Below are 25,853 nucleotides of genomic sequence, written 5' to 3'. Positions count from 1 at the left end.
AGAATGAGATCTCGTTCAGATTCTAGAAATATGCAAATATAGATAGCATTATTATTGCACATACAATATATATATATATATATATATATATATATATATATATATATATATATATATATATATATATATATATATATATATATATATATATATATATATATATATATATACCAATGCACTTCCCCCAATTTTGGGGTGTAGCCGACATCAACAAATGAAACAAAGCAAAAAGGGGACCTCTACTCTCTACTCTCTAGAGTGTATATATATACACACTACAGTACTGTACATACTATAAAATGGAATTCCTCAAAAGTGTGGTCTCATTAAACCACTCAATTTCCATATTCCCTCAGAATAGGAGCATTAATACAGCAACGTCAGGCCCGCCCCTGGTTACAGCCGGACATCCTCTACAAGCTTTCAGGATACGCCAAGGAGTTCAACGCCTGCTTGAAGGTCCTCCATGACCTGTCCTACAGCTGTATCAGGGAGAGGCGTGCCGGGCACCACGAAAGAAAAGCTAAAAAGCTTGAGGACAAGAAGGAGGATGATATTTTAGGTTTGTGTTTTGATATTACAGTATTGGGTTTTCTGTATATTTCAATCCACCATTATTATTATTATTATTATTATTATTATTATTATTATTACTTGCTAAGCTACAACCCTAGCTGGAAAAGCAGGATGCTATAAGCCTAGGGACCCCAACTGGCAAAATAGCCCAGTGAGGAAAGAAAACAAGGGAAAATAAAATATTTTAAGAACAGTAACATTAAAATAAATATTTCCTATATAAACTATATAAACTTTAACAAAACAAAAAGAAGAGAAATTAGATAGAATAGTGTGCCAGAGTGTACCCTCAAGCAAGTGTCTTCTATGGCCAAGTTATTTTCCCATTCATTTGGCAATTTACACAGGTCCTGTATTCAAAGGTTGAAATATCATCACCTTGACTAATGGTAATAAAAAACTGAACAGTAATGATAATAAAGATATCAATATTATTAGGACTGAATTATTACCTTTAGTATCATCATCATCATCTCCTACGCCTATTGATACAAAGGGCCTCGGTTAGATTTCGCCAGTCGTCTCTATCTTGGGCTTTTAATTCAATACTTCTCCATTCATCATCTCCTGCTTCATGCTTCATAGTCTTCAGCCATGTAGGCCTGGGTCTTCCAACTTTTCTAGAGCCTAGTGGAGCCCAGCTGAATGTTTGGTGAACTAATCTCTCTTGGGGAGTGCAAAGAATAAAAATGTACATTAACTTGAGTCTTAAATCAAAGTGAAAACCTTTTCTTGCATGATACCTATATGAACATTTATACAGTATATTGCAGATTTCAAGTTATTAAAAAATCAAACCTAGTTTTAGCTAACCAACTTTTCAGTATACACTAATGTAATCAAGAGCTGAAAAGTCTAACCACAACCCTCATTTAATATACAATATATTGAGTGTACTTGAAATAAATTTGTATTTACCATATCTTGTGTTTTAGAGTATAATCCAGCAATGTATTAATCAAAGAGCCATTTTTTAGGCAAGAAACAGCGTCTAGCCTTCCTCGACCTGCTACTCGACGCCTCAGAAAGTGATCCCACAATTACTGACGAGGACATCCGGGAGGAGGTGGACACATTCATGTTCGAAGGACATGATACTACTGCTGCGGCTATCAACTGGTCACTGTACCTCCTCGGATGTTATCCGGACATCCAGGTAAGGTTGTGCATTCTTTGGGAGGGAAATTGAAACTGGCAGAAAGTTGCAGTATACGATTGAAATATTAGGTCACATTTGGTTTAGTTTCAGACATTCTCCTAAAAAGGGTCAACTTTATGTGTCTTTGTTTCTACATATGGTACAAGCATTTGGTTTTATTTACGTCAGCTAACCCCACAAAATTGGGGGAAGTGCCTTGGTAGATATATATCAAAATTTGTTACGTATTTATTATTATACTCATCTGGTGATCATATGGCTTCTCTCTGGAAGCTTGGCTATATCAACTTGTAACCGTAACACTACAAAAATTCCTGTTTTCTTTCCTTCCAACAGACTTACACCTATAGTAAAGCAATGAGATAATCTAGCCTCTGATGGCAATAAACCAATAACTTGGCCAAGCCATACTGCCCTACCCTTCAATCTCGAAGTTACATCTATTCCCTATCCTCTTGTCACCATAGGTCAGTGGGGAGGAGGGTGAGCATGTTATATATAAACATTAGCCATGTCTAGAAATAGGATATTTTATAATCAAAAGTCTATTCATTTTCATGAGCCTCCCCTGATGTTCATATGACTGACTCCCACACTTTGATGGAGACATGTCATTCATAGCTTTCAAATAATAAAATCAATTAACATTCTAGAGTAACCTGTAATCTAGTTTTTGGTAAACAACCATCTCGAATAAAATTTTGACATATAAAAATTCTGTTGTTTCCCTTAATATTACCCTATCCCCTAATTCCTATCTAACTCCAACATCATAGAACTAAAATTAGAATTTTTTAAACAAGCTGATTAAAAATTAATTAAAACCATAAAAATGGTAGGGGGGGGGGGCAGTAGCCATAGTAGCGGGCAGTAGTCGGATGTAGAATGGTACCTCGTAGCAATGGGGGATTTTGAGGAAGGAGAAGACTAATTGGTAAGGGACCTCTGATAGTGGTTCTAACACGCCCCAGTTACTATACCGAGACCCTATAAGGGTGAGCGAGCTGGGTATATTCCTGGCATTCCATGCAACCTTTTTCTATGTTATATTTGGCAGTATTTATACCTTAGAAATGGTGCTATAAGGAGCATTTCATGGAGCAACACAGGTTGAGCCCAGAAATGTTATAAGATTAAATAACCGGCAGCCACTACGGACCTAAAGTCCAGCAATCTTGATATGCGAACCAGGATTCTCAAAATAATACAGTCTTTAGCAAGTACCGACTTGGTATGCCACTGAACTGCAGATAAACCCCTCTCTAAAGAAACCTCCCTGCAAAAATTTAGAGATGTAGCTTCACTTCTAAAACTGTGAACCTTAACCTACAAATCTTTCATTAGACTTGGATTCAACTCTTTGTGAGCCTCCGTGACCAGACTTTTAACAAGAAAAGATATCGTATTTTTGGACAGACGCCGATTGAAACTCTAATTCCACAATTTCCACAAAACAAATTAAGAGCACAACCTCTAATGCCTATAGTCTTGTCTAAATACTACTGAACGGGTCTTATCAGACAAAGAAATCTACATTCTATATTCTGTTTTTGGCCAAAATCGGAGCTATCAGCATCATCCTTCTGTTTGTAGAAATTATCAATTTTTTCATCACCTGGCAAATCATGAATAATGATGAAAATACATAAAGGTCCAGATTCAACAAGTCTTGTAACAGGGCATTTACCTTCACACTAAGAGATACGGAACGGGGGAAAAAACATTTCTGTCATTTTGTTCAGTGATGTAGCAAACCTGTCTGCGTTTAGTCGCCCCAAACGCTTCCAAATTTCTAGACATAGTGAAAAGATGAAACCATTTATTGGAAAGAATTTTACTTTTATAACCGACCCACTAAAATGTTTGATTTTCCAGGAATGAACCTAAGAAAGAGGGTTATTTCTCTCAAATGTGACCAAGTCAATAGCACCTCTACTCTACGGCACAGGAGTGTGACCTTACCTTGCTTTGGTTCCTGATATAAGCCCAATGCTGTCTTGTTGTCTTGAAAACACCACCAGATTTTTTCCTACCATCATTGGTTTCTGGTCCCGAAGAGCCTTGAATATCACTTAATGCTCCCAGATGCGACAGCCTTTGAAACAATATCTGTACATACACTAAAACAAAACACCATTTCTTTAGTAAACCAGCTTTCAAAACCTGCATTTAAATTGTCTTTTATGGTACAGAAAGCTTTAACACCAAACAAGAACTAGACTTTCTTTGCATTTGAGATTACAGTTTATGGCTTTTATCCAAAACAAATTGAGAAAATTGTGTACGAGTCATCATGGAAGTAGTCATTTCCTAACACTTGAAAGAAGAATAAGCAGCATTAGAACTTACCTTCAGTAACTTATTTGAATACCTTTTAAAACTAAATTTCTGTAATGATGGAAAAGGAGATAATGTACAGTACTTCATTACAGTCGGACTCTTACTTGTGTTCTCTTCATCCTCATTTTCCTGTTTTGAAGGTTGATCCACGACATGACATGCTGGTATTCTGTTTGTTTGCATTGTTTACTTTGTGAAGGAATTGCTATGCATTTGTTTTCCAAGGGACTCATTTCGGCAGTTGCGGCACTCGCATCTACATTTAACGCCATTAAGAGTTAACCTGTGATGAGCTAGTAGCAAAGCTTGCAAGCAAATGATGTGCACTGCTGTCCAAAACATCATTCAACATAACAGTTTTCACCGAAACTTCAACCAATATATTCTGTACCAAGAGAATCATACGATACACCGTGCCACACACCAATGAAAAGAATAGGTAGCTTCAGAGCTACTATTTCAGCGTGAGGAGGGATCTTAGGATCCAAGCTACTGACTTGGTTCGCTGCCTTGCAATCTTGTAGTCTAAAAAAGCAGCTGGGATTTTGGAACGTGAGGGTTTAGCAGCTGAATGGTCTAAAGCAAATAAAGAACTTGAGGTTCTACGAGTGTGTCTCAAATCTGTAAGGCTCTATGCACCATCAGAACCCTTACTGAATAGAACATTAGAACCACTAGACTTAAGTAGTCAGGTTAGGGTTCAAAATAAGACAGGTTAGTACAGAATAAATACCATTAACTGAAGACTCACTGGCTTTTATAAATACCGTACATAAAAAAGGTAAGAGCTTATGAAGCTCATCACTATCAAAACTAGACTAGCTAAGAGTTGTATTGAAGAGAGCTGGCAAGTCATTACCACTACCATTATCGCTAAAAGAACTAGCCCATCTTCCCAATATTTCCCTTTGAACTAAAAGTAAGTTTCCTTTTATGCTTTGAACTTTTAATTTGGACATTAAGCAGAGAAACATACTTTTCCATAAGAGGAACAAATATGCCTTTGTAATCCTCACAAAGGTAATCTATATCCCAATACAGTACTGCCCCTGACATGAGATACAAAGAGAATATAGACCATGATCCTGCAGAATCAATTTAATTAACAATCTACAGACTAATAACTAACAAATACATTTAAATTAAAAAAGAAATCAAGATATAGGGCCCAGACTGATGCAGCCTCTCAAAACAAAGGCAATAAGGCTTGGACAAGATATAGTTACTGTCATCAATTGATAAATTGGCTCATTTCTTTACTAAAGGTCTAAGTCTATTTGAAAGAAATGAAATGGGAAACAACTTAGTTTTAGAGGTCGTCGATATAATCCAGGGAGAAACAAAAATACAGTTCCTTTGTGGAAGCTCCGGTGTATCTATGAAATGCAGCAAGTAAAAACTATTACAACCCGAGGATTTATCATATATATATATATATATATATATATATATATATATATATATATATATATATATATATATATATATATATATATATATATATATATATATATATTACATGTGTGATATACAATAACTGATGGTTTCCAAATTGCTATTGAAAGGCTCGAGTACATGAAGAAATTGACGCTGTCTTTGGAAACGACAACCGTCCCGTAACCATGAACGACCTTCGTGCGCTGAAATACACTGAGAATTGCATTAAGGAAGCCTTGAGGCTTTTTCCCTCAGTGCCTTTTATTGGAAGGGAACTCAGGGAGGAGGCTGTTATTGGTAAGAGAAATCTCAGAAATATATATAGATACACAGTTTTCTTATTGCTACTACCAAATTTGAAATGTAAACAATCAGTTATTGAAGCCTGCATATCATGTTAATGGCCTTCTAGAATGGTTCATTTGTTTATTTGCATATTCTAAATATAATAATAATTTCAATAATAATAATAATAATAATAATAAAAATAATAATAATAAAAATGCTTCTCTTCGCCAGATAACTACCGTATCCCCGTTGGGACAACAGTTCTGATCATAACCTTCAGACTCCACCGTGACCCTGAACAATTCCCAAACCCCGAGGTCTTTGATCCCGACCGCTTCCTGCCCGAGAATATCCTCAACAGACATCCTTATGCTTACGTACCCTTCAGCGCCGGACCAAGAAACTGCATTGGTAATTACTTCTCTCGTCAATGACTCTGACAACCTGCTTTTCCTTTTGTATAATACTATAGGGATGGGGTACCTGATATCATTATCTTTGGGGTCTATGCAATGGTAGGAAGGAGTTATGATGTCATTATCTAAGGGAAAATATACAGAAGCTAAGGTGAGATGTCATTATCTAAGGGTCTAAGCTGAGTTGGGATGGGGTTATGAAAAAGATAGCAGCAGCAATAACAAAGATGTCTGAAAATCAATTTTCACAAAAACATAGTTATACTGTACAGTACTTGATAAGACAGCAAAAGTATCCTCAGTATTGTTGCCGAATGATTTCCTAATTTTTCTGGAAGTTACAAGTAATATCATCCCCATTCATCATGTAAACTATAGAAAAAATGAGACATTAAAAAAGAAAATTTTCTAATAGTCAGTAAAAAATACCACCTTATAGAAAACAAAGAAGCTCAGTTGATGAAACTTTTCTTAAACAGAACATTTCTCTTTCTTTGCAGGCCAAAAATTTGCTTTAATGGAGGAAAAGATTGTCCTGTCCAGCATCCTCAGGAAGTTCCGAGTCGAGAGTTGCACCCGGAGGGAGGACCTTAAGCTTCTTGGGGAACTTATCCTAAGACCAGAAGATGGTAACACACTGAAACTATTTCCAAGAAAAATATAAGTTGATTGAAATAAGAACTTTTTATACAATAACCCCTATTTAGTTATAATTGGTACATTATTAAAAATGTGTAAATACTCATATAGTTGGTATAAATTATGGTGTATTCTACCCACACAAGACCTCGTACAAAGATCAAACTTTCTTGAAAAAATAAGTAACCTATTGTGAACTTTACACTTGTATTAACCAAGAGATGGCTCATATGAAACAAAATGGTAATTAATTTCCTAAGTAAGCTTCTACAGATTAGAATGATTTATGTGAATAGATAAAAAAGCTATATTTAAATAATACATAAGCACAGCTGAGGTAGAGGTCCATCCCATCCATATACCAAGGCACTTCCCCCAATTTTGGGGGGTAACCGACATCAAACAAATGAAGCAAAAAAAAGGGACCTTTCCTCTCTACGTTCCTCTCAGCCTGACAAGGGACTCAACCGAGTTTGGATGGTACTGCAAGGGTGCCATAGCCCAACCTCCCCCGTAGAGGTATATAGATAAAAAAGAATATAATGTAAAAGAGTGGATACATATCTAGGAAATGATGGAGTCTACAACCAACAGAAAGGTAAGACTGTGAAAACAACTTTGGCAATCAGTCTATGACAGACGGGCATATTGCTCATTCATTTGATGATCTCCATGCTTTGCTTCCAACTGGTCTGTTTTCCTCTTCACCTGACATGATCTTTATACATACTCCAAAAATGAGGAGACATTAAAACACGAGATTCTATCCTTACTTTTTATTAGAGTCGTGAACCACTTTAGCATCCATGCATGTTAATCGTATATTAATAAATCATATACTGCGAGACAACGTCAAGTGAGAGAAAACTAAAACAATCTCGAATGAGAGACAACACTAAATCTTGAAGAGACACCTCCCACAGGGTGGTGCAAAACTGTAGTGACACCTCCCAAGGCGAAATGTAGTTTTAAAGTTACACCACCCCCAGGGTAGTGTGAATGTGAAGAGACACCTCCCACAGGGTGGTGCAAAATCCTTCCTGCATTATTCAGTATGAGAATGTTAAGTATTGAAACATCACCATCAGCATCATCACTGTCATCCACATCATATACACATATTTTGGCAATAACTGAAGAGATGCATACATTAAGAGAATATCCTACACTTAAGAGTGCAGCTCTAACCCTAAAGCTCTGATACCTATCCTAATCAACCCATTAATTTTATTCAAAACAGAAGGAAGGAAAGAGGCAGAGAGTTGAGACACACAGACACATTTATGCAAGTGACCATTCATGTTCGGTTGCAGCATCATCCACATACCTTGAACGGAGGAGTACTAAACAGACACTTCATACTTTAATAAAAATAAATATATACTTACACAATAACTGGGTAATATTAATTCTCCTAGTCAGAATTCTGCATCATTCTTTCTTCCTCCTATATTTTTTCTCCCTCTTTCTTTACTTCTTGTTTTTGATATTAGGATATTTGCTGTCTACTATCACACTGTCAACAATCATAGAAAAAAATGAAGGCATTTTCGCGTAAAGCTTGTACTCATGCAATATACCAGCCAACAAAGCTCCAGTGCCCTTGGCTTCCCTAGAAAAAAATATTTCAGATCATCTATGCCATTATCACTAATCTTGAAATTTATATCACACATAACATTGCTACGAGACTTCCGAAAGCAACATTTGTAGTTCTTCATCTAATCTCTTATGTCTAAGCTTCTCGACAGCCAGCATATCCTCGCAGCGTTCGATCTGGGTCTTGAGCATGTAGTTGTCCTTCTTCTTAGCACTGGTTATCTCCTCGTGCTTATTTGTTCTTTCTTTGAGCCTTTCAAGCCTGGTCTCAATGTTCGCCTCTTCATCATCAGACTCGCTCTGCTCCTCCTCCTCCGAATCACTCCATACCGGATCATCCAAAGTCGAAAGGTCGTTCACGTCTTCATCGTCCTCGTCATCATCATTGACTTTCTTCTTTTTCCTCCTCTTAAGCACCTTTGGCTTCTGGGTTGGTTCGTCAAACCACCACCCATTCCCTTCTTTCTCGGCTGGGAGCTGTTCTTCCTCCTCCTCCTGCTCTTCCTCCTCATCGTCTTCCTTCTCTTCAGTTTCATCCTTCAGAGCCTTAGCTACCTCATCCAGTTCTTCCTTCTTCTTAAGGTATTCCTGCCGTTCTTCTCTCATCTTTTGGAAATAACCTTTGATCTTCTCTCTAAAGTTATTTCTGTCATTTTTTATATTTTGTGCCTTTTCTTTGATGTGCTCCAGTTTGTTCTTCCACAGCTTGATTTCACGTTCCTCTTTATTCAGTTGTGTGTTTCCTGCATCCTCCGGCTCCTCCCCTTGTTCTGCCTCCTCTTCTTCCTCATTCTCCTCCCCCTCCTCATCTTCTTCTTCTTCCTCTTCTTCCTCTTCCTCAGACTCAGCTTCCTCATCCTCCTCCTCTTCCTCTTCCTTGAAGCTTTCCATCCGGTTGAATGATGAAAAACTTTTCTTGCTTCCTGATTTATTGGGCAGAATTGGGAATGGCGGAGTGTCATCGGCTGAGGTAGGCGAGGAGGGTGGCGCCCCAGCGAGTTCAACTGGATCTGTCTGAACACCAACAGTTTCAATGTCGGGAAGCTCTATTCGCTGCTCCTTTTGGAGGGCCTTGAACTTTTTCTCATAGTAAGTACCACGCAGTTCCCATTCCTCTGCAGTGTTTTCAGATACAATAAGTTTCTGAGTCACCTCTTCATATTTGTCTAAATACTCATCAGCTTGTTTCTTGTGGATGTCTACTTGAGCTCTCAAATTGTTGATTTCAGTTTCCAGAGTATCTAACTCCGTGAAGTCAAGAGTTTCCTCGTCCCGCATGCGCAACTTGCTCATGGATTTCTCCAGCTTTGGCACAATTTCGTCAGCTTCGCCATTTGTGAGAGGTTTGTGGTCTCCTTCCCTGATTTGCCTCTTTAGCTTCTTTACTTCTGCCTGCAAGGCTTCGACATCGATCTTCAGTAATTTGTTCTCTCTTTCAACCTTCTTCCTGTGCTTGATCTCATCTGCAAGCTGGCTCTTGGTTGCCTGCAAGTCGTCTCTCATGTGGTCGATGTCCTCTTCCTCATCGGATGAGGAGGGCATCGCTTCAATTGGTGCTTGCTGTTTCTTCTCCTCTGTCGTGAGCTGGCGACGCAACTTACGCAGACCTGCAAAACAACAGATATGTGTTAAAAGTCAAAGAAACACCATAAGGGACGTGAAGACAAGAAGTCATATAAATTAAGTGAAATTTGTTTTTTACAAGTTGCCACCCTCTGGCTGAGCAAAAATTTGCTTTCCTGTTTTGTCCTGTGACGCCCATTATCAATACTCCCAACTGTTGGAACAAAACATAAAAAATATATTTATACCAGCAAAATCCTAACATTCCTGACTTTTATTGGTTCTTTGCATACTGTTCAGCATTAGATACAAACTAATCTCTGAAACTTTTACATTTAAAAACTATTGGATTTTTTTCATCTACCATGAACCTTACTAAAGTCAACTTTTTCTTTGTTACAAAATCTATCTATAGTTGATTTTACTGACACCAAGGAATAGGCCATAAAATTTAGATGTTCTGGTACTTTTAATCTTATCTTTACTTTCGTTCCCCGTAGTAGGTCTTCAATTTATCGCTTGATAATTTTCCAGACGAGGAAGTCCAGCACTTACTTTCACATGAATGTTATTCATTTCTAATACTACATTATCTTTAAGATGTTTAGTGTAGTTATTGATAATGCAACTGTTTTTCTAACTGCTTCATTCTTCATGGTTTGCTAATATCCACTTTCAGCTTTGAGTCTGACTTGTGATAGCATGTATGGGTTTCTGACTACTTTACGTTATACTGTATTGTTTTTTATTCAAATACAATATCATTTTAAATGTCTGTATTAAAAGTCAGTTCACTTTAAAAAGATTCCCCTTCCAGGTAATTCCCTAAAATATTTTACTTTTACTTTCTTAAGGGATTTTGACAAGGAAAAATCTATTTCTGGGCTCAACCTGTGTCGCTCCATGAAATGCTCCTTATAGCACCATTTCTAAGGTATAAATACTGCTAAATATACCAGAGAAAAAAGTTGCATGGAATGCTAGGAATATACCCAGCTCACTCATCCTTATAGGGTCTCGGTATTAAAACTGGGGCGAGTGAAACCACTACCACAGGTCCCTTTCCAATTAGACTTCTCCAGAAATGGTCTCATAGCAAAGTTAGGGAGCTGAAGTGAGGCATTGCTAATTCAAAAACATTCACCTAAATTCTATTTCTAGAGCTTTGAAATTCAGCTCAGGAAATGCAGAAATAATAAATAGCTTTTGAATAAGCATTGAAGACAAAAGTAAGTTTTGAATTTAGAAATAAATTAAAGAGATTTGAAACCTAGCTTCAAAGAGCATACCTATAATCTAAAACTTGGTGAGACAAATAGTATTGAAATTCAGAGTTAAAAGGAAACTTTAAAATGTTTGATATTTAATAGGGCTATTATATAACTAGCCTAGCTTTGATATCTAGTGTAAAGAGTAAAGAAGTAACTTGAAACTTTGAAACATAGTTTAAAAAATAAAGAACAATATATGAACTTTGAAATCCAGTTTGAAAAGTAAAAAGCCAACACTCTAGACTCTTGGAAATTAGTAAAACGCTGTAGAATCTAGTTTGGAAAATAAAGAAATAATTACCAAGAGTTTTAAAATTTAGCTTAAAGAGGAGAGAGTTAACCTTATTTGCACCCTCACAGTTTATGCAATCAACTAACCTAGAGCTTTGAAATCTGGTTTACTTCTGTCGTTTGTTTTTGCCTTCCTCAGCTTAACGCCCCTGTGGATCTCTCGCAGGAGTTCATTGTGGGCGAGGGGCTTCTCCGACTCATAGACGAACTAGAAATATACAAGTTGATGTATGACCTCCATATGCTTTTTTTTTTTTAAGACAAAAAAGATAACTTGTTGTTGTGAATAATTTAGAGCCTGTCTGAGAGACTCTGTAAATGGATATTTAATATACTGTATATTCTATAAATAAGTAAATAGGCGGTTACAGTAAACAAGTAAACAGATGAATTTTGAGATATTTTCAGACATTACCAAAGCAGTAATAAAAGTAAACAGAATAACATATGTGTGAATATAGTAAACAAGTATGTACTAAGATTGTAAAAAAAAGTCCATGATTATGGCATTCTTTCCCCTGTGTGTTTTTGTTCCAAACATAACTCTATTGTACCAGTATCACATATATATATATATATATATATATATATATATATATATATATATATATATATATATATATATATATATATATATATATATATATATATATATACTGTTTATATAAGCACAATCGACATAAACATGTGCACACTAATTCATAAGAGAAAAAGTGATGAAGTAAAAATGAAAGGTCTATAAAGGACACAAATAAATACAGATGTATCTACAGCTAATATTTTGACAGGGTATTGGCTTAGATCAATTATAACATGAACACTTACTGCTACATGCAACAATTAGACTTCCTCATCTTCAATAACAAATTTTATGTCAGTCTGTATGTTCGTATCTTTAGATTACTGTATTATAATTTCCAGGCCACGTACCTTTCCTCCTTTGCCTCGGGACTTTGGTAGAATAGGCTGTGATCTGTCACTCTTTTCACTTACGACAACATGTCTCAATTTTGTGCCGCCCTGAAAATAAAAGATAGTTGAACTAAATGTCTCTGAAGTAGAAAAATTATACGAAAAAACAAACCAAACACATCTAAAGGTTTTGTTATACGTCTTATTTTTGCTCAAATTTCTCACACTTACCTTTCTAATCAAACTCTAGTTTTTAATTCTACCTTCTGGATGAAGAATACTCAACTTTCCCTATTCTTACCTCAGTTAACTTGAAATGTTTATACCTCAATAACAGAGTATCACAATTAAGCAACATCAATGGATTTGACAAAAGGAAAGACCATTAGATTTGTATTACAAAAGATAATCACAGCTAATAAATAATTGGAAATTACAGTTGTAAAATATAAATTAATCAAGTCACGATAGGGGTATGACCTCTTATATTAGTACACTACAGTATTTCAATTTTCTAAAATTATATACAATTAAGATTACAAATAATTATGGAAGGTGTACTGTTGGACAAATCTGGTAATGAAGTTAAAAAAATATGAAATAAATATGCATGATATACTAAAACTAAATCTCAGGAATCCAAGGCTAATGAATCTTAATATCTAGAGAACAGGTGATTCTGGAACCCTACAAATAACTATAGACAATTACTCTAGATTTAATGAGTATTACAGAACAGCCTCTGAAAACCAAATGACAATTACAGAATGGAAATCTTTATAAAACATAGATAATGACAGAGCAAAAGATTCCAAAATCCAAACTGTAACCACAGAAAAAGGTACTGGAATAAAAATGGTTGACTCCAAACCAGTAGGCTCAAGAATCCAAAATTCAACTACAAAAAACAAAGTCCTTGAAATGAAAAGGTAGTAACCATAATCAACTCACCTCGATGTGCTTTAGAACAGTGTTCCAGTCTGGTCTGGTTCTAACAGCCTTCCTGATGTTTTCCAGGTGAGCTTTCTGGGACTCCGACAACGGCTTCTTGTTGAACTTCACTCCTGGGGGAGGTGGCGGGGGTGGAGGTGCCCCAGGCATCGGAGGTGGTGGTGGGATTCCGGGCATGGGTGGGGGAGGCGGTATTTTATTGTTCTGAAAAAGTGACGGGTATGAGAAAGTGCTCCTCTCAAAGCGAAATTTATGAAATTTATGCTTTTGACATTTTTACTTATCTTTCCTTTAAAATCAGAGCCTTATTTACAAGGTATACAAAAATAATCAATTCATTTACACTCACTCAAAAATTAATATCTATCTGAATAAAAACAATGTCTACAATATTGCAATCCAGCATACCTTGTTGAAGTCTTTCGTGTCCTGTTCCCACCATGGGACTGAGTTGCTGTCTGTTGTCTGCAAGAACATCAAAATAAATACTAACTTCTATTTCAAACTTAAAGAAATGAAAAAAGAATGGAATATCTAAATTAATAAACATATGAATAAAGCACTCTGTAAAAATGGTAGATGTTACCTAGAAGGCAGATGTTAAATCGTCACATTACATAATGAAAAATAATCAATAGCTATAATGCAATAAAAAAACTATTTTCTAATTTTTAAATATGGCCACAGGTACGGATAAATGATAATACAGTATCTGAAAGGTGGAGTCTAGCCAAACTTGCAACCAGAATACCCAGCTATTTTCAAACAGCAACTTACCAACCTTGCTACTCCCATGACAAATACTTATAAAACGATATACCGAATCAGGTTACTACAAACACACTATATACTCAGCTGATTACAAATCAAATTACATTACCTCGATAGCCCTGAGCTCAATATCTAAGAAGTCGGATAATGTATGTACAAACAAAGCTACCTAACAATATGGCAACTACCACCTTTGAACTCTGATACCACAAACCCCATAACCTTTCATCCAGGCTACTCTTGAATCCTGTTACCTCAAATCTAGCTAAACTGAATCACTACCCAGCTACTTAAGAACCTATATATTCTGAATTTAGCTACCTATCAATGCAGTTAATCTTAACTAACAACTTATAAAACCAGCTAATTGCTATTGTTTCCCTATCAATGCAGTTAATCTTAACTAACAACTTATAAAACCAGCTAATTGCTATTGTTTCCCTATCAATGCAGTTAATCTTAACTAACAACTTATAAAAACAGCTATTTGCTATTGTTTCCCTATCAATGCAGTTAATCTTAACTTACAACTTATAAAACCAGCTAATTACTATTGTTTCAAGTCTGAATCTGGCTTCTATAAACACTGGTACTCACAAACCAAGATCTCTCTGGATCTACATACTTACCAAACTGGTATCCCTAAACCATATTACCTATTCTGAATCTTTCTATTCTAAACCCTCCTAAAAATATCAACATTCCCATATCAATATACAAAAAGGGGATGACTATCCCGTTCCCATCGGGCAGCCTACTGCCTCTTACATACATTAAGATGGGATGTATGCCTTGAATTGCCACTGAAATTTATTTTTAGGTAAGGTTTTGTGCAGCAGGGTGTGTGCAAGTTGCTGCATTCACATGCAGCCAGTTTGACTCTCTACCTTGGAATCAAGGTTGGTTGCAATGTGGAAATGTTAATTATTGTATAGGGCATAAATTTTGGTGCTGTATTATATCTTATGAAAAATGATTCCCTTAGTCTCAAAGGTATTTACTCCATATATAAACCATTTACTTTTACCTTGACCTACTTAAATATTTTACTACAAAATAAATCAACTTTATAAATACTGAATGTAGAAGAAAAATTGAAATGAATTGGTTGAAGGTTGTGAATAAGACTGAGAACCAGCAGCAGAGATTAAAAGTTCAAGCTCACTTTATCTACTGTTACGTTTGGGATTTCATATAAAAATCATTCAAAAATACCAAAGAATTCTTTAATGTAGGGTATTCACTACATATCTAGCTGATTTCAAATCGATCTATAAATCATTATGGTTAATCTTCCCAAATCTAAGAATGAAGTGTGTAACATTATGACTGCTAAGATTAAATTCTATCATTCTATCATTTTCAATTTTAGATTTCTAGTTTTACATTTTAGTTTAAACTCTAAACTACAACCTTTAATTATCTTCCTGAAAGTTTCAGTCTTATCATTGGTCCTTAAGATAATTGACAAGAAAATAAAAGGTCAAGAGAGAGAGAGAGAGAGAGAGAGAGAGAGAGAGAGAGAGAGAGAGAGAGAGAGAGAGAGAGAGAAAATAGTCCAGAAATAATGTAAGGATAGGACGAGACAGAAAGAGACAAATAAACATGAATACAGTACAAAATCACTATCAGCTGTGATAAACAATAAAAAATTAAACCAGGCCACAAAAACAATAAAACAAACAACACGTATTTGTTAGTGGATGTTTTCTACCATGGAAAAACCAGGATCATCTTACTTTCGTGGGTTTGAGAGTCGGTAACTGAAGAGGTTGCTTTGTGGGGGTTTTCTGGAATGGAAGACAAAAGGAAAACGTACGTTGAGAAGGGAGGACTAGAGCATTCGAGACACTTTCCAAGGGGAAAACACTGTCCCTCTTATTTGGACAGTATAACTAACAGGGGTAACATATTAAGAACATAAACCATGAAATGCGACAAGTCCTGAGGGAGTCCATCATGCTTCTTGGGGGAGAAAAACTTTGGTTTAAGGTCATGAAATGGGAATAGTCCTGCAGGACTCTTGTTGGGCATCTTGGAATCAATGATGCATCTACTTCGAGGACAATATAAGGGAGACTATATACCTACTATGATATGAAGTCCTAAGATTCCATCATAAATTTTATGGGGAAAAGAATGTGTATTGACAAAAAGTCATGATAAAATAAAGTTCATAAGAATTTTATCATCCCAGGGCATTGAAATGAGACAAGTCCTTGGGGAACTCCATCCTGTATCAAAGAGAGATGAGTCCTTGGGATAAGGGCATGGAACATGCAGTCCTACAGCTAGGGGAAGAGGAATTCTATTATGATGAAGCCTTGAAATGTGACAAGTACATGAAGACTCTGTCGTTCATTTTAGGTTGTGAAGAATACTAGGATAAAGACATGACATGAGGTGTCCTGCAGAACCCCTTCATGTATCTTACGGAATGATATGATAACAAAGGTCCTGATGAACTACTTCCTGCCCTCTGTAACGGCATCCTCTCCTTGATAAAAAAAAAAAAAAAAAAAACAGTAACGGCATCCTCTCCTTGATAAAAAAAAAAAAAAACAATGAAAGATGACTTGGAGAAGGGAAAGGGGCACAGGGAAATCTACCAAAATCATCAGTGGTACAACAGTCAAAGAAATTCTTATCAAAACCTTGAAACATCTTAAGTAGGATATAAGAAACCTGGATGATGACATGCTGGGAAGTTTTCTGCAGTAAAATGTAGATGCAAGAAAGGCTGTAAGGGAAACAGAATAAAATAGGCATAGGCTGTATCAGGGAATCATTCCTGTTCAGGCACGGGATCCAATAATATTACGAGCAAACATACCGGCTCTTCAAAGTCATCAGCTAACCACGGTAGTCTGGCGTGTTTGACCTGAAAATATCCTTTGATTAATAAAATAACGACGCGAAGGTGGAAGATTTAGGGCAACGAGTTTTGAGTAGAAAGGCATCAATCTTTCACTGGAAATACAGTAATAAAAATTATAACAACTTTGTATTCCAAAGTGGTTTTGAAGACTAGTGTATACATGTCTTGCTCACCTCCCTCAACTTGGACAGCTTGATGCGCGTCGGTTCCGCTCTCTGCGTAAACAGAAATCAAGTCAGAGACACACCGTGTCGCTTACACAGAAAAGGTGAAGTTCTCTAATACAAAAAAATATTTTGGGAAATAAAATATATCAGGCAGATATTAAAAAAAATTATATTAAAAATATTGAATTCACAAAAAAGAGGGTGTCCTTTTTAGCTGCTAGTATTTACAAGAACAATTCAATCACAGTAATTTTACTTTTTTTTATTTATTTTCATGCTTATTCAAACTGCCATATACAATTAATAAATATTTCCCATTCACGTACATTAAAATTCCGTAACTTTTCATAAAAAATTATAAAAAATTCAAAAACATCAAGCAGTGCATTAAAAACCATGTTGGTATATAGGAAAAAATATTTGCCATAAAATCAATCGCTCCAAAGAACACAGAAAGGTAGTTAATAAATATAAAGTTATTGAGTGTACAGTATATAAATATATATACAGTACTGTATACATAAGGCAACCGAAAATACTTCCAACGGATTATAGCACCTGAACTTACAAAAACAGTAGCAATGCAAACGGATATGTTTCATACAACATGAAAGAGGTACTACCGTTTTATTTGCATTTTCATTTCAAGAATATAAATACCAAGCAGGTTCTATTTAGCCATGGAAGACGTACCTGTTCTAACCTCCACTTATAATATTTTTCTTTTAGCATATATACTGAGTGAGCTACAGGTTTAATCAGGGCCACCTCAGGTTGATTTAGAAAATCTTGCTCAAAGACCTAAGAAAAAAATAGTGAGAAAATCTTGCTAAAAAAGTGTGCCAAGTAGAAATTACTGTGATTGAGATGTTGTACAAAAATTGACTTTCAATATGGTATTCTTTAGCATATATTTTATATACTAGGCAATAAATAAATAAAGAACTAGCTAGAAAATTATTATACAGCAGACATAGAAAACAATGCTGAAATATACATGTATCATAAAATATCCTGATGTTGGAGAATAACGAAGATAAATTATTGAACGAAAGAGGACAAATGTGTGGGTGTATGTATATGTGCAAGTACCAGTGTGTATGTATGCATTGTATTTATATGTACTGTATGTATGTATATGTATTTATGTGTGTGCATACATACTGTATGTATGTATGTATACATGTATGTACAGCATGTATGTATAAATAAATAAATAAATAAATAAATAATATATATATATATATATATATATATATATATATATATATATATATATATATATATATATATATATACATATATATATATATATATATATATATATATATATATATATATATATATATATATGTATATATATATATATATATATATATATATATATATATATATATATATATATATATATATATATATATATATACTGTATATATGTGAGTGTGTGTGTGGAGAGAGAGAGAGAGAGAGAGAGAGAGAGAGAGAGAGAGAGAGAGAGAGAGAGAGGGGGGGGGGGGTCTTGACGAGCATCCTACCATGTCACATGTTTTCCACCAAGAATCTCCATCTTCGTCATCCTTAAAAGCAAAAAAAATAAAATCTATGTTAGTTTGCGGAAGCAAATTAATTCCATGAGTAATTTAATAGTAAAATACTGCATGTTAACTATAATCAACATCAAAATCAAGGCACTGATTTATACAATTCCTAAATAGAGATTCTATTGATAAAGCAGTTGTTACAAATACATAAACAGAAGACTACAATTTAACAAAATAATAAACACAAAAGTTTATAGAGACTAAATAATTAAAATAATTTCTAAATATATTTCAAAATAGTAATCTTTTGAATAATTTTTTAGTCAGCTTTAGCAAAAACTGCAAATGAAATTATAATTTGAACAGGGCTTTACAAATAAATAATGCCAGGGTTATGTGTTAGAAAGCATTCTACTATACATTATAAAAAATGCAAAAGACAGATGAGAAAAAAATTATATTTTCAATGCGACTTCAGCCTATAAAGGTGAAAACTGGGTGGTAAGTCTCCATAGAAGCTTCAAAATATGGTTTGAAATGGGTAACCCTACATAAATGTTTCAAAATAGGTGAGCATTCATGGATGTTTCAGTATATGTATGCCTACTTCAATATTTCAAAATTTGTGAAGCTTCTTAGTGTTTCAAAATAGGTAAGCATTCATGGATGTTTCAGTAAAGGTAAGCCTAACTAGATATTTCAAAATTTATGAAGCTTCATAGTGTTTCAAATAGGTAAGCATTCATGGATGTTTCAGTATAGGTAAGCCTACTCAGTTTTAAAATCTATGAAGCTTCTTAGTGTTTCAAAATAGGTAAGCATTCATGGATGTTTCAGTATATGTAAGCATACTTCAATATTTCAACATTTATGAAGCTTCATAGTGTTTCAAAATAGGTAAGCATTCATGGATGTTTCAGTATATGTAAGCCTACTTCAATATTTCAAAATTTATGAAGCTTCGTAGTGTTTCAAAATGTATAAGCCCACATGAGATGTTTTATAAATCTGCAGGTTACATATAAGTTGACCCTTTTATCAACATGAAATAATTGAGTTAAGGGATTATGGAAGAAATTTATAAGACCAAGCCATTTGGATCTAGATCAAAGGTCAACATAGGACAGCCAAACACTGAGAAGGGCAAAGGTAGAAATCTGTATAAATAAGGAAATCTGTATAAGGGATTTTGACGAACGAAAAATCTATTTCTGGGCGAGGAACCTGTGTCGCCCACTGAAATGCTCCTCTAGCACCATTTCTAAGGCATAGTTATGGCTGAATATACCAGAGAAAAAAAAGAGATGCATGGAATGCCAGGAATAAACCTAGCTCGCTCAAGCTTTGAGTGTCGGGAGGTCATGGATGAAATACATTGGACCAAGCACGATGGAACAACAGCAATAAACTCAGGCTGATGTACCCTCTGTGAAAAACCAGATCAAATACCTCAGCAAAGTTAATCCTTATGAACTACTATATTTGTGCAATAGTACAAATCAAATTGTATCTAGCATAGAAACACTACAGCGCTTCCAACGCCAATAAAATGTCATATATTAATCCAAATGTATCTGGGAATACTGTAAAGTACAATGAGGTAGCAGCAGTAGGGGATTCAGCATTATGAAGCTTCATCCGTGGTGGATAATGTGGGATGGTGGGCTGTGTTACCCTAGCAGTACCAGATGAACTTGGTTGAGTCCCTTGTCAGACTGGGAGGAGTGTAGAGAGGAGACGTCCCCTTTTTTGTTTCATTTGTTTGATGTCGGCTACCCCCCAAAATTGGGGGAAGTGCCTTGGTATATATATGTATGTGCAATGAAATATTTGATACATTTTCAGATGACATTATCATAAACCTAGCCCTTTAGTATGAGGGGATATTAGTCAAGGAATCAAACAACACCTCTTGCAACAGTAATCAAATTTCTCTGCACCTTTTGCGGAGGATCGTCGGATGGCTTCTCCCACCACATCAGCTCTGAATCTTTCTGCAATTGGGTTGTAAAGATATAAGAAGATATAAGTTATAAGAAGCTTCAATGTTTTTCTACTTGAAAGTCTATGAGTTTTAGTTACAAAATGAGTTTTTGATGTACAGTACAGTACATTTTCTTCATCAATGGCTTCATAAGACGTTCCGTAGTTGTGAGTTATGATTAATATGGTTTACAGTTTAGTCGTTATTATGCATTACTGTATTAGAAGAGATAAAAGCAAACCTTAATTGGTTGTAGGTAAACTAAAGAGATTAAAAATAAAGGACATATCAAAACTTATTACCTGATGATACAATAAACTAAAAATGGCAATTTTGGAAATTTTTAAGTATTTTAACTATTTCAAAAAAGTATTTTCTTTTAGAGTAAAGTATAAAATCCAAATGAAAAAAAAATAACCTAAAGATAAAATAAGCACAAAAAATTATTAATATATAACATATATAAATGTAATATAATAAACTAGAATATTGAATAAAAACTTGTAAAAGAACTGGCAAAATAAACAGAAATAATTTTTTACTAAGTACAAAAAATTGCTATACTGTATATAGAATCAAAGAGAAACAAAAAAACTTGCTAAAACTAAAAAGAAGATAACTATAGACCCATAAAAAAAACTAAATGTCTACTAAAATCCAAGATAAATTAAAAATCTATTAAAGAAAAAACTAAAAAAAACCCTAATATAGAAACCAATAAAAACAAAAACAAAAAAAAACCTTGGCCTTAGTCGTTTCTTCTTCGTCATCCTTCTCCCACCACCAGCCTCCATCGTCCACCATCTTGAATTAGGAAGCACAAAGCAGCGGATTAGCATTAGGGATTGGAAAGAAAAAATACAGCGCAACTGAAAGCTAATACTGTACAGAAAAGCAGCTGAAAACTTAAAAAAAAGCAATACTGTATTACATGGAAAATTAATTGGTGTGAAATGACAGCATTTAGCAGGTCTGTGGCTATAAATTAGATGTTACAAAGCATATTGGAATTTGGATAAGCTGCGAATATTTACAGCAAAATTTTAAATATACAGTCTACTTAAATATAAGGAAAAATTAATGTTTTTGAAGGAAAATAAGCTTTTAGAATTGGTACTGCACTTGGGGATTGTGGGTGCCTCAAATTCCATGAGTCCTAAGTTCAAACCTGATAGATTTTCATTGACAATACAATCTTAATATTCCTCTGAGATGTTGAGACATCAGCATCTATTACCTCGTGCCTCCCTGTCTCACCCGAGAGCTGCTGCAACACCAGCTATCATTCTCCTTGTCCTACATGCAAAAGGTCTACATGCTGATACATCAGCAGCCAATGCATTGTTCCTCCCAGTCTCACTTAGGGTAAGAGGGGTCTTGGGTGCTTAATCTCTTGGCATTGGCCCTGTTTCTTTTCTTTGTTGCTGAATAAAAACTTTTAAATCACACTACAGTAAGTAAGTCATTCAGATTTGGAGTCTCCTGAGTCAGTAAAATGTAATTGAAAAAATGTGCTTCAGGATCAAAATATTATATAGTAAATTATATGCATTCAGCAACTGCTGTGAGATGCTCCTTGTTGTTTCTGGTTTCCCGGAATTTTTTAAAACAATTGTTCTAATGCCATTGGGTAACCAATCCAGTTAACCTATGCATTCTAATTATCTACTGTTCCTAGAAAAGTTGATCTGTTGCTTTAAGAACTCCCATAGAAAACCTGTTGAGGCATATAATGTTATCTATAAAAACAAGTATGGCAAACATTTGAATGACCTTCAATTGTAATGGGTAAGCTCATTTTAAACAACTGGGTGGTTATTAACAACTAAATATAAATACAATGCCCTCAATTTGATAATGCTTTTAAATAGTATCCCTTATATATCAAAACATTATTTGTCAGACTAAAACCCACAGATATGACATCTATCATGAGTCCTAGACTGTATATGAATTACTGTAGATTTTGTACAACGAGATCCTTACCAGTACTTTATCTATACATTACAATGAAGTAATGTCTAGTAGACATATAATTAAAGTGATGAATTTAAAGCAATTTTGGATAGATCATCTTTTATATTTTTTTAAAAATTACCAGAACAGGTGTCAGCAACAAGACTAAAAAATCTCAAAACCTGTTCAGAAATCGACAAGGGCCAAATACAGAAACGCAACAACTTCACTTGCCAGAAATGTCTTCTAAGATTTATGCAATTCTGTAAGACAACTCATATTTCTTTCCAGATTAAGAGACTCTCTCTATCTCTTTTTTTTAGATAAATCTCTACTTTAAAGAAGGGGTTAGGCACAGGAAGACACTTCAGTTTAATACAACATGAAAAATACTAATTGGGTGAACTACATTGAACTAATTGAGAGAGGCAAGAGAGCGTGCTAGAAATAGGAATGAATGGCGAGCGATTGTGACGCAGTTCCGGTAGGCCCTGCTGCTTCCTCCGGTGCCTTAGATGACCGCGGAGGTAGCAGCAGTAGGGGACTCAGCAGTATGAAGCTTCATCTGTGGTGGAAATGTGGGAGGTTGGGCTGTGGCACCCTAGCAGTACCAGCTGAACTCGGCTGAGTCCCTGGTTAGGCTGGAGGAACGTAGAGAGTAGAGGTCCCCTTTTTTGTTTTGTTTCTTGTTGTTGTCGGCTACCCCCCAAAAATTGGGGGAAGTGCCTTTGGTATATGTATGTATGTATGTACATTGCCTCCAAAAAACTGAATGGTAATATTTACTACCACCATTAGAATGAGACTCTGAGCTAATGTTACTATTATCATTAAGCTGGTCTTATACATGCACATGCTCTCATTATTCTGAATAGCTTGTAGAATCCTGTGACAATCAGGTTATTTACATGTGTCATAGAACAAAGGTCTTCGAGTCAGTCATATATATATTTTCTAATCAACATGAAAAATCTAAATAACCAATAACAGGGAAACAAAGGTGTACATAAACATGTGAAATACTGTACCAACAAATACCTGATTTACAAATCAATATAATAAAGGGGGATTTGTATGATGAAAATGTTTATAACTATAATGTATTGTACAACAATATGGCATGAGGCCTGCTATATATAAAAAAAAAAAGTAAATATAACTACTGTACTTTAAAAATGATGAATGACGATTTGAAAAGTAAAGCAGGAAAATATTGAAAAAAAAAAAAAAAAAAACATAAAACTATAACATAAAAAGTAGGAAGAAGTCAAGAAAATTTGTAAACTAAAAAAAATAAAATCCAACAATAATAGGAAAAGTAAAGAGAGGGAAAAACATAAAACATAAATTACAAAAAGCAAGGAATATTTGGAAACACCTTTGGCTTAACAGGCTGTTGTACAACTTCATCTTCATCGGGCTTCTCCCACCACCAGACTTCATTGTCATCATCTTGCATCTAAGGTTGTAAGTGAGCCGAGGATAAGAGATTAGAAGCAACATAAATAAAAATATGAAAGCAGAATTGAATATAAAATAATGGTGTGATTAAGGCAACAATTATTATAAAGGTGGATAGCTTATAATACAGTGCAGTATACAGTAATACCCCTCGTAGTCATTAATTGATTCCAAGAGACCCAACGCAAGTTGGAATTTCGTTGCAGTTCAGATTTTCACTTTATAAAGTGACTTATACATCCACTATATGTACTGCTCTCTCTCTCTCTCTCTCTCTCTCTCTCTCTCTCTCTCTCTCTCTCTCTCTCTCTCTCTCTCTCTCTCTCTCTCTCTCTCTTTTAGTACTTACATTTCATTCAAGCATTGTTTTTACTGAGGAATTTTATTGATGTAGGTACTGTACCTGGTTTTTATGAAAGGATAGCACATTGTAAGTACTTTCTCGTGATCAGTACATGTACAGTACTGTACAATGTTAAGGTACAATAATATGTAGTAATACTGTACTGACACATTAACAATAGTCACTTTACCTTGAAATTAGCATCTTTTCTTCCTTGAAAATAAATGAGCAATCCCGTATTCCCTTCCAAAACAAACCCTTCTCGTCGACAAGGAACTAAAACACTTCTTGATAAACCAACTATGACCTCCAGCAAACAAAGTATTTTTTCTATTGACGTTTTGTTCTGCAAGTCCTCAAACAATGACTCGACCCTCTTTTAATCAGCATTTGGATTGTAGGAATTCCTTCATGAGTGAGCCTGTCTATCCAAATTGATAACAGAGTGTTTCCTTTCACTGTAGATATACCTCTCTTCACATTAGATGATGAAGCCTTTTCAGTAAAATATTAAGCAATGTAGTCTTTATCGTGGATCATGACTTGTTATGATATTCCTCTTGGGTTCACTACCTTTACTTTTCTTGGGGGCCATGGCTAAAGTCTACAAAGATTGCCAGATGCAAAACGATAACTTCAACACGTACATATAATCCCTGTTTTGAGTTTCTTATGAGATATTTTAGCTTCTTTATATTCATATCATTAACAGTCACAAATCAAGCCTTTAGAATATCACACTGTTAACAACTACTTACAAAATAATTGTTCGACTTAATAAAAGTAAAAAAGCCAACAGCGATTTAGTAGGGATAAATTACAGGCTAGAACCTAATACTGTATATTTTCGAAAAGGATCGAAACAAAGTTGTCAGACGTAGTGTACATTTTTCTTCATATATTTTTATATTTTCTGCTTATAATATGTATATTACTACTATTTTCATAATGAATGTATGTATTTACTAATTTTATAAGTAGAATTATACCGTGCTAGAAATAGGAATGAATGGCGAGCGATTGTGACACAGTTCCGGTAGGCCCTGCTGCTTCCTCCGATGCCTTAGATGACCGCGGAGGTAGCAGCAGTAGGGGATTCAGTGTTATGAAGCTTCATCTGTGGTGGATAATGAGGGAGGGTGGGCTGTGGCACCCTAGCAGTACCAGCTGAACTCGGTTGAGTCCCTTGTTAGGCTGGGAGGAATGTAGAGAGTAGAGGTCCCCTTTTTTGTTTTGTTTCATTTGTTGATGTTGGCTACCCCCACCCCCCAAAATTGGGGGAAGTGCCTTGGTATATGTATTTATGCATG

At 35.1% G+C, this 25,853-nt stretch overlaps 2 protein-coding genes across 8 annotated transcripts in view; one reads left to right on the top strand and one right to left on the bottom strand.

The window, feature by feature from the left end:
- The window catches only part of LOC137628720 (cytochrome P450 4C1-like), a 38,843-nt gene extending 31,949 nt beyond the window's left edge, over positions 1 to 6,894 (top strand). For all 7 annotated transcript variants that reach the window (XM_068359878.1, XM_068359873.1, XM_068359877.1 and 4 more), the window contains 5 exons: positions 357 to 562; positions 1,554 to 1,732; positions 5,641 to 5,809; positions 6,032 to 6,211; positions 6,717 to 6,894. In XM_068359878.1, the coding sequence (XP_068215979.1) occupies positions 357 to 562; positions 1,554 to 1,732; positions 5,641 to 5,809; positions 6,032 to 6,211; positions 6,717 to 6,880 (898 nt within the window). In that variant the 3' untranslated portion in view covers positions 6,881 to 6,894. The remainder of the gene's footprint in view (positions 1 to 356; positions 563 to 1,553; positions 1,733 to 5,640; positions 5,810 to 6,031; positions 6,212 to 6,716) is intronic.
- Positions 6,895 to 7,616: 722 nt separating this feature from the next.
- Positions 7,617 to 25,853, bottom strand: part of LOC137628280 (trichohyalin-like) — a 63,244-nt gene continuing 45,007 nt past the window's right edge. Inside the window, exons 11-22 of the mRNA XM_068359442.1 lie at positions 24,118 to 24,198; positions 21,525 to 21,587; positions 20,740 to 20,793; positions 18,794 to 18,835; positions 17,952 to 18,059; positions 17,265 to 17,306; positions 17,047 to 17,094; positions 13,851 to 13,907; positions 13,443 to 13,646; positions 12,510 to 12,599; positions 11,667 to 11,787; positions 7,617 to 10,061 (exon numbers count right to left, since the gene is read on the bottom strand). Of these exons, the coding sequence (XP_068215543.1) occupies positions 8,539 to 10,061; positions 11,667 to 11,787; positions 12,510 to 12,599; positions 13,443 to 13,646; positions 13,851 to 13,907; positions 17,047 to 17,094; positions 17,265 to 17,306; positions 17,952 to 18,059; positions 18,794 to 18,835; positions 20,740 to 20,793; positions 21,525 to 21,587; positions 24,118 to 24,198 (2,433 nt within the window). The 3' untranslated portion in view covers positions 7,617 to 8,538. The remainder of the gene's footprint in view (positions 10,062 to 11,666; positions 11,788 to 12,509; positions 12,600 to 13,442; positions 13,647 to 13,850; positions 13,908 to 17,046; positions 17,095 to 17,264; positions 17,307 to 17,951; positions 18,060 to 18,793; positions 18,836 to 20,739; positions 20,794 to 21,524; positions 21,588 to 24,117; positions 24,199 to 25,853) is intronic.

The sequence above is a fragment of the Palaemon carinicauda genome, chromosome 36, assembly GCF_036898095.1.
Source record: "Palaemon carinicauda isolate YSFRI2023 chromosome 36, ASM3689809v2, whole genome shotgun sequence".
Classification (NCBI taxonomy): domain Eukaryota; kingdom Metazoa; phylum Arthropoda; class Malacostraca; order Decapoda; family Palaemonidae; genus Palaemon; species Palaemon carinicauda.
Note: the sequence above shows the minus strand (reverse complement) of the source record. Positions and strands in the feature narration are given on the sequence as shown.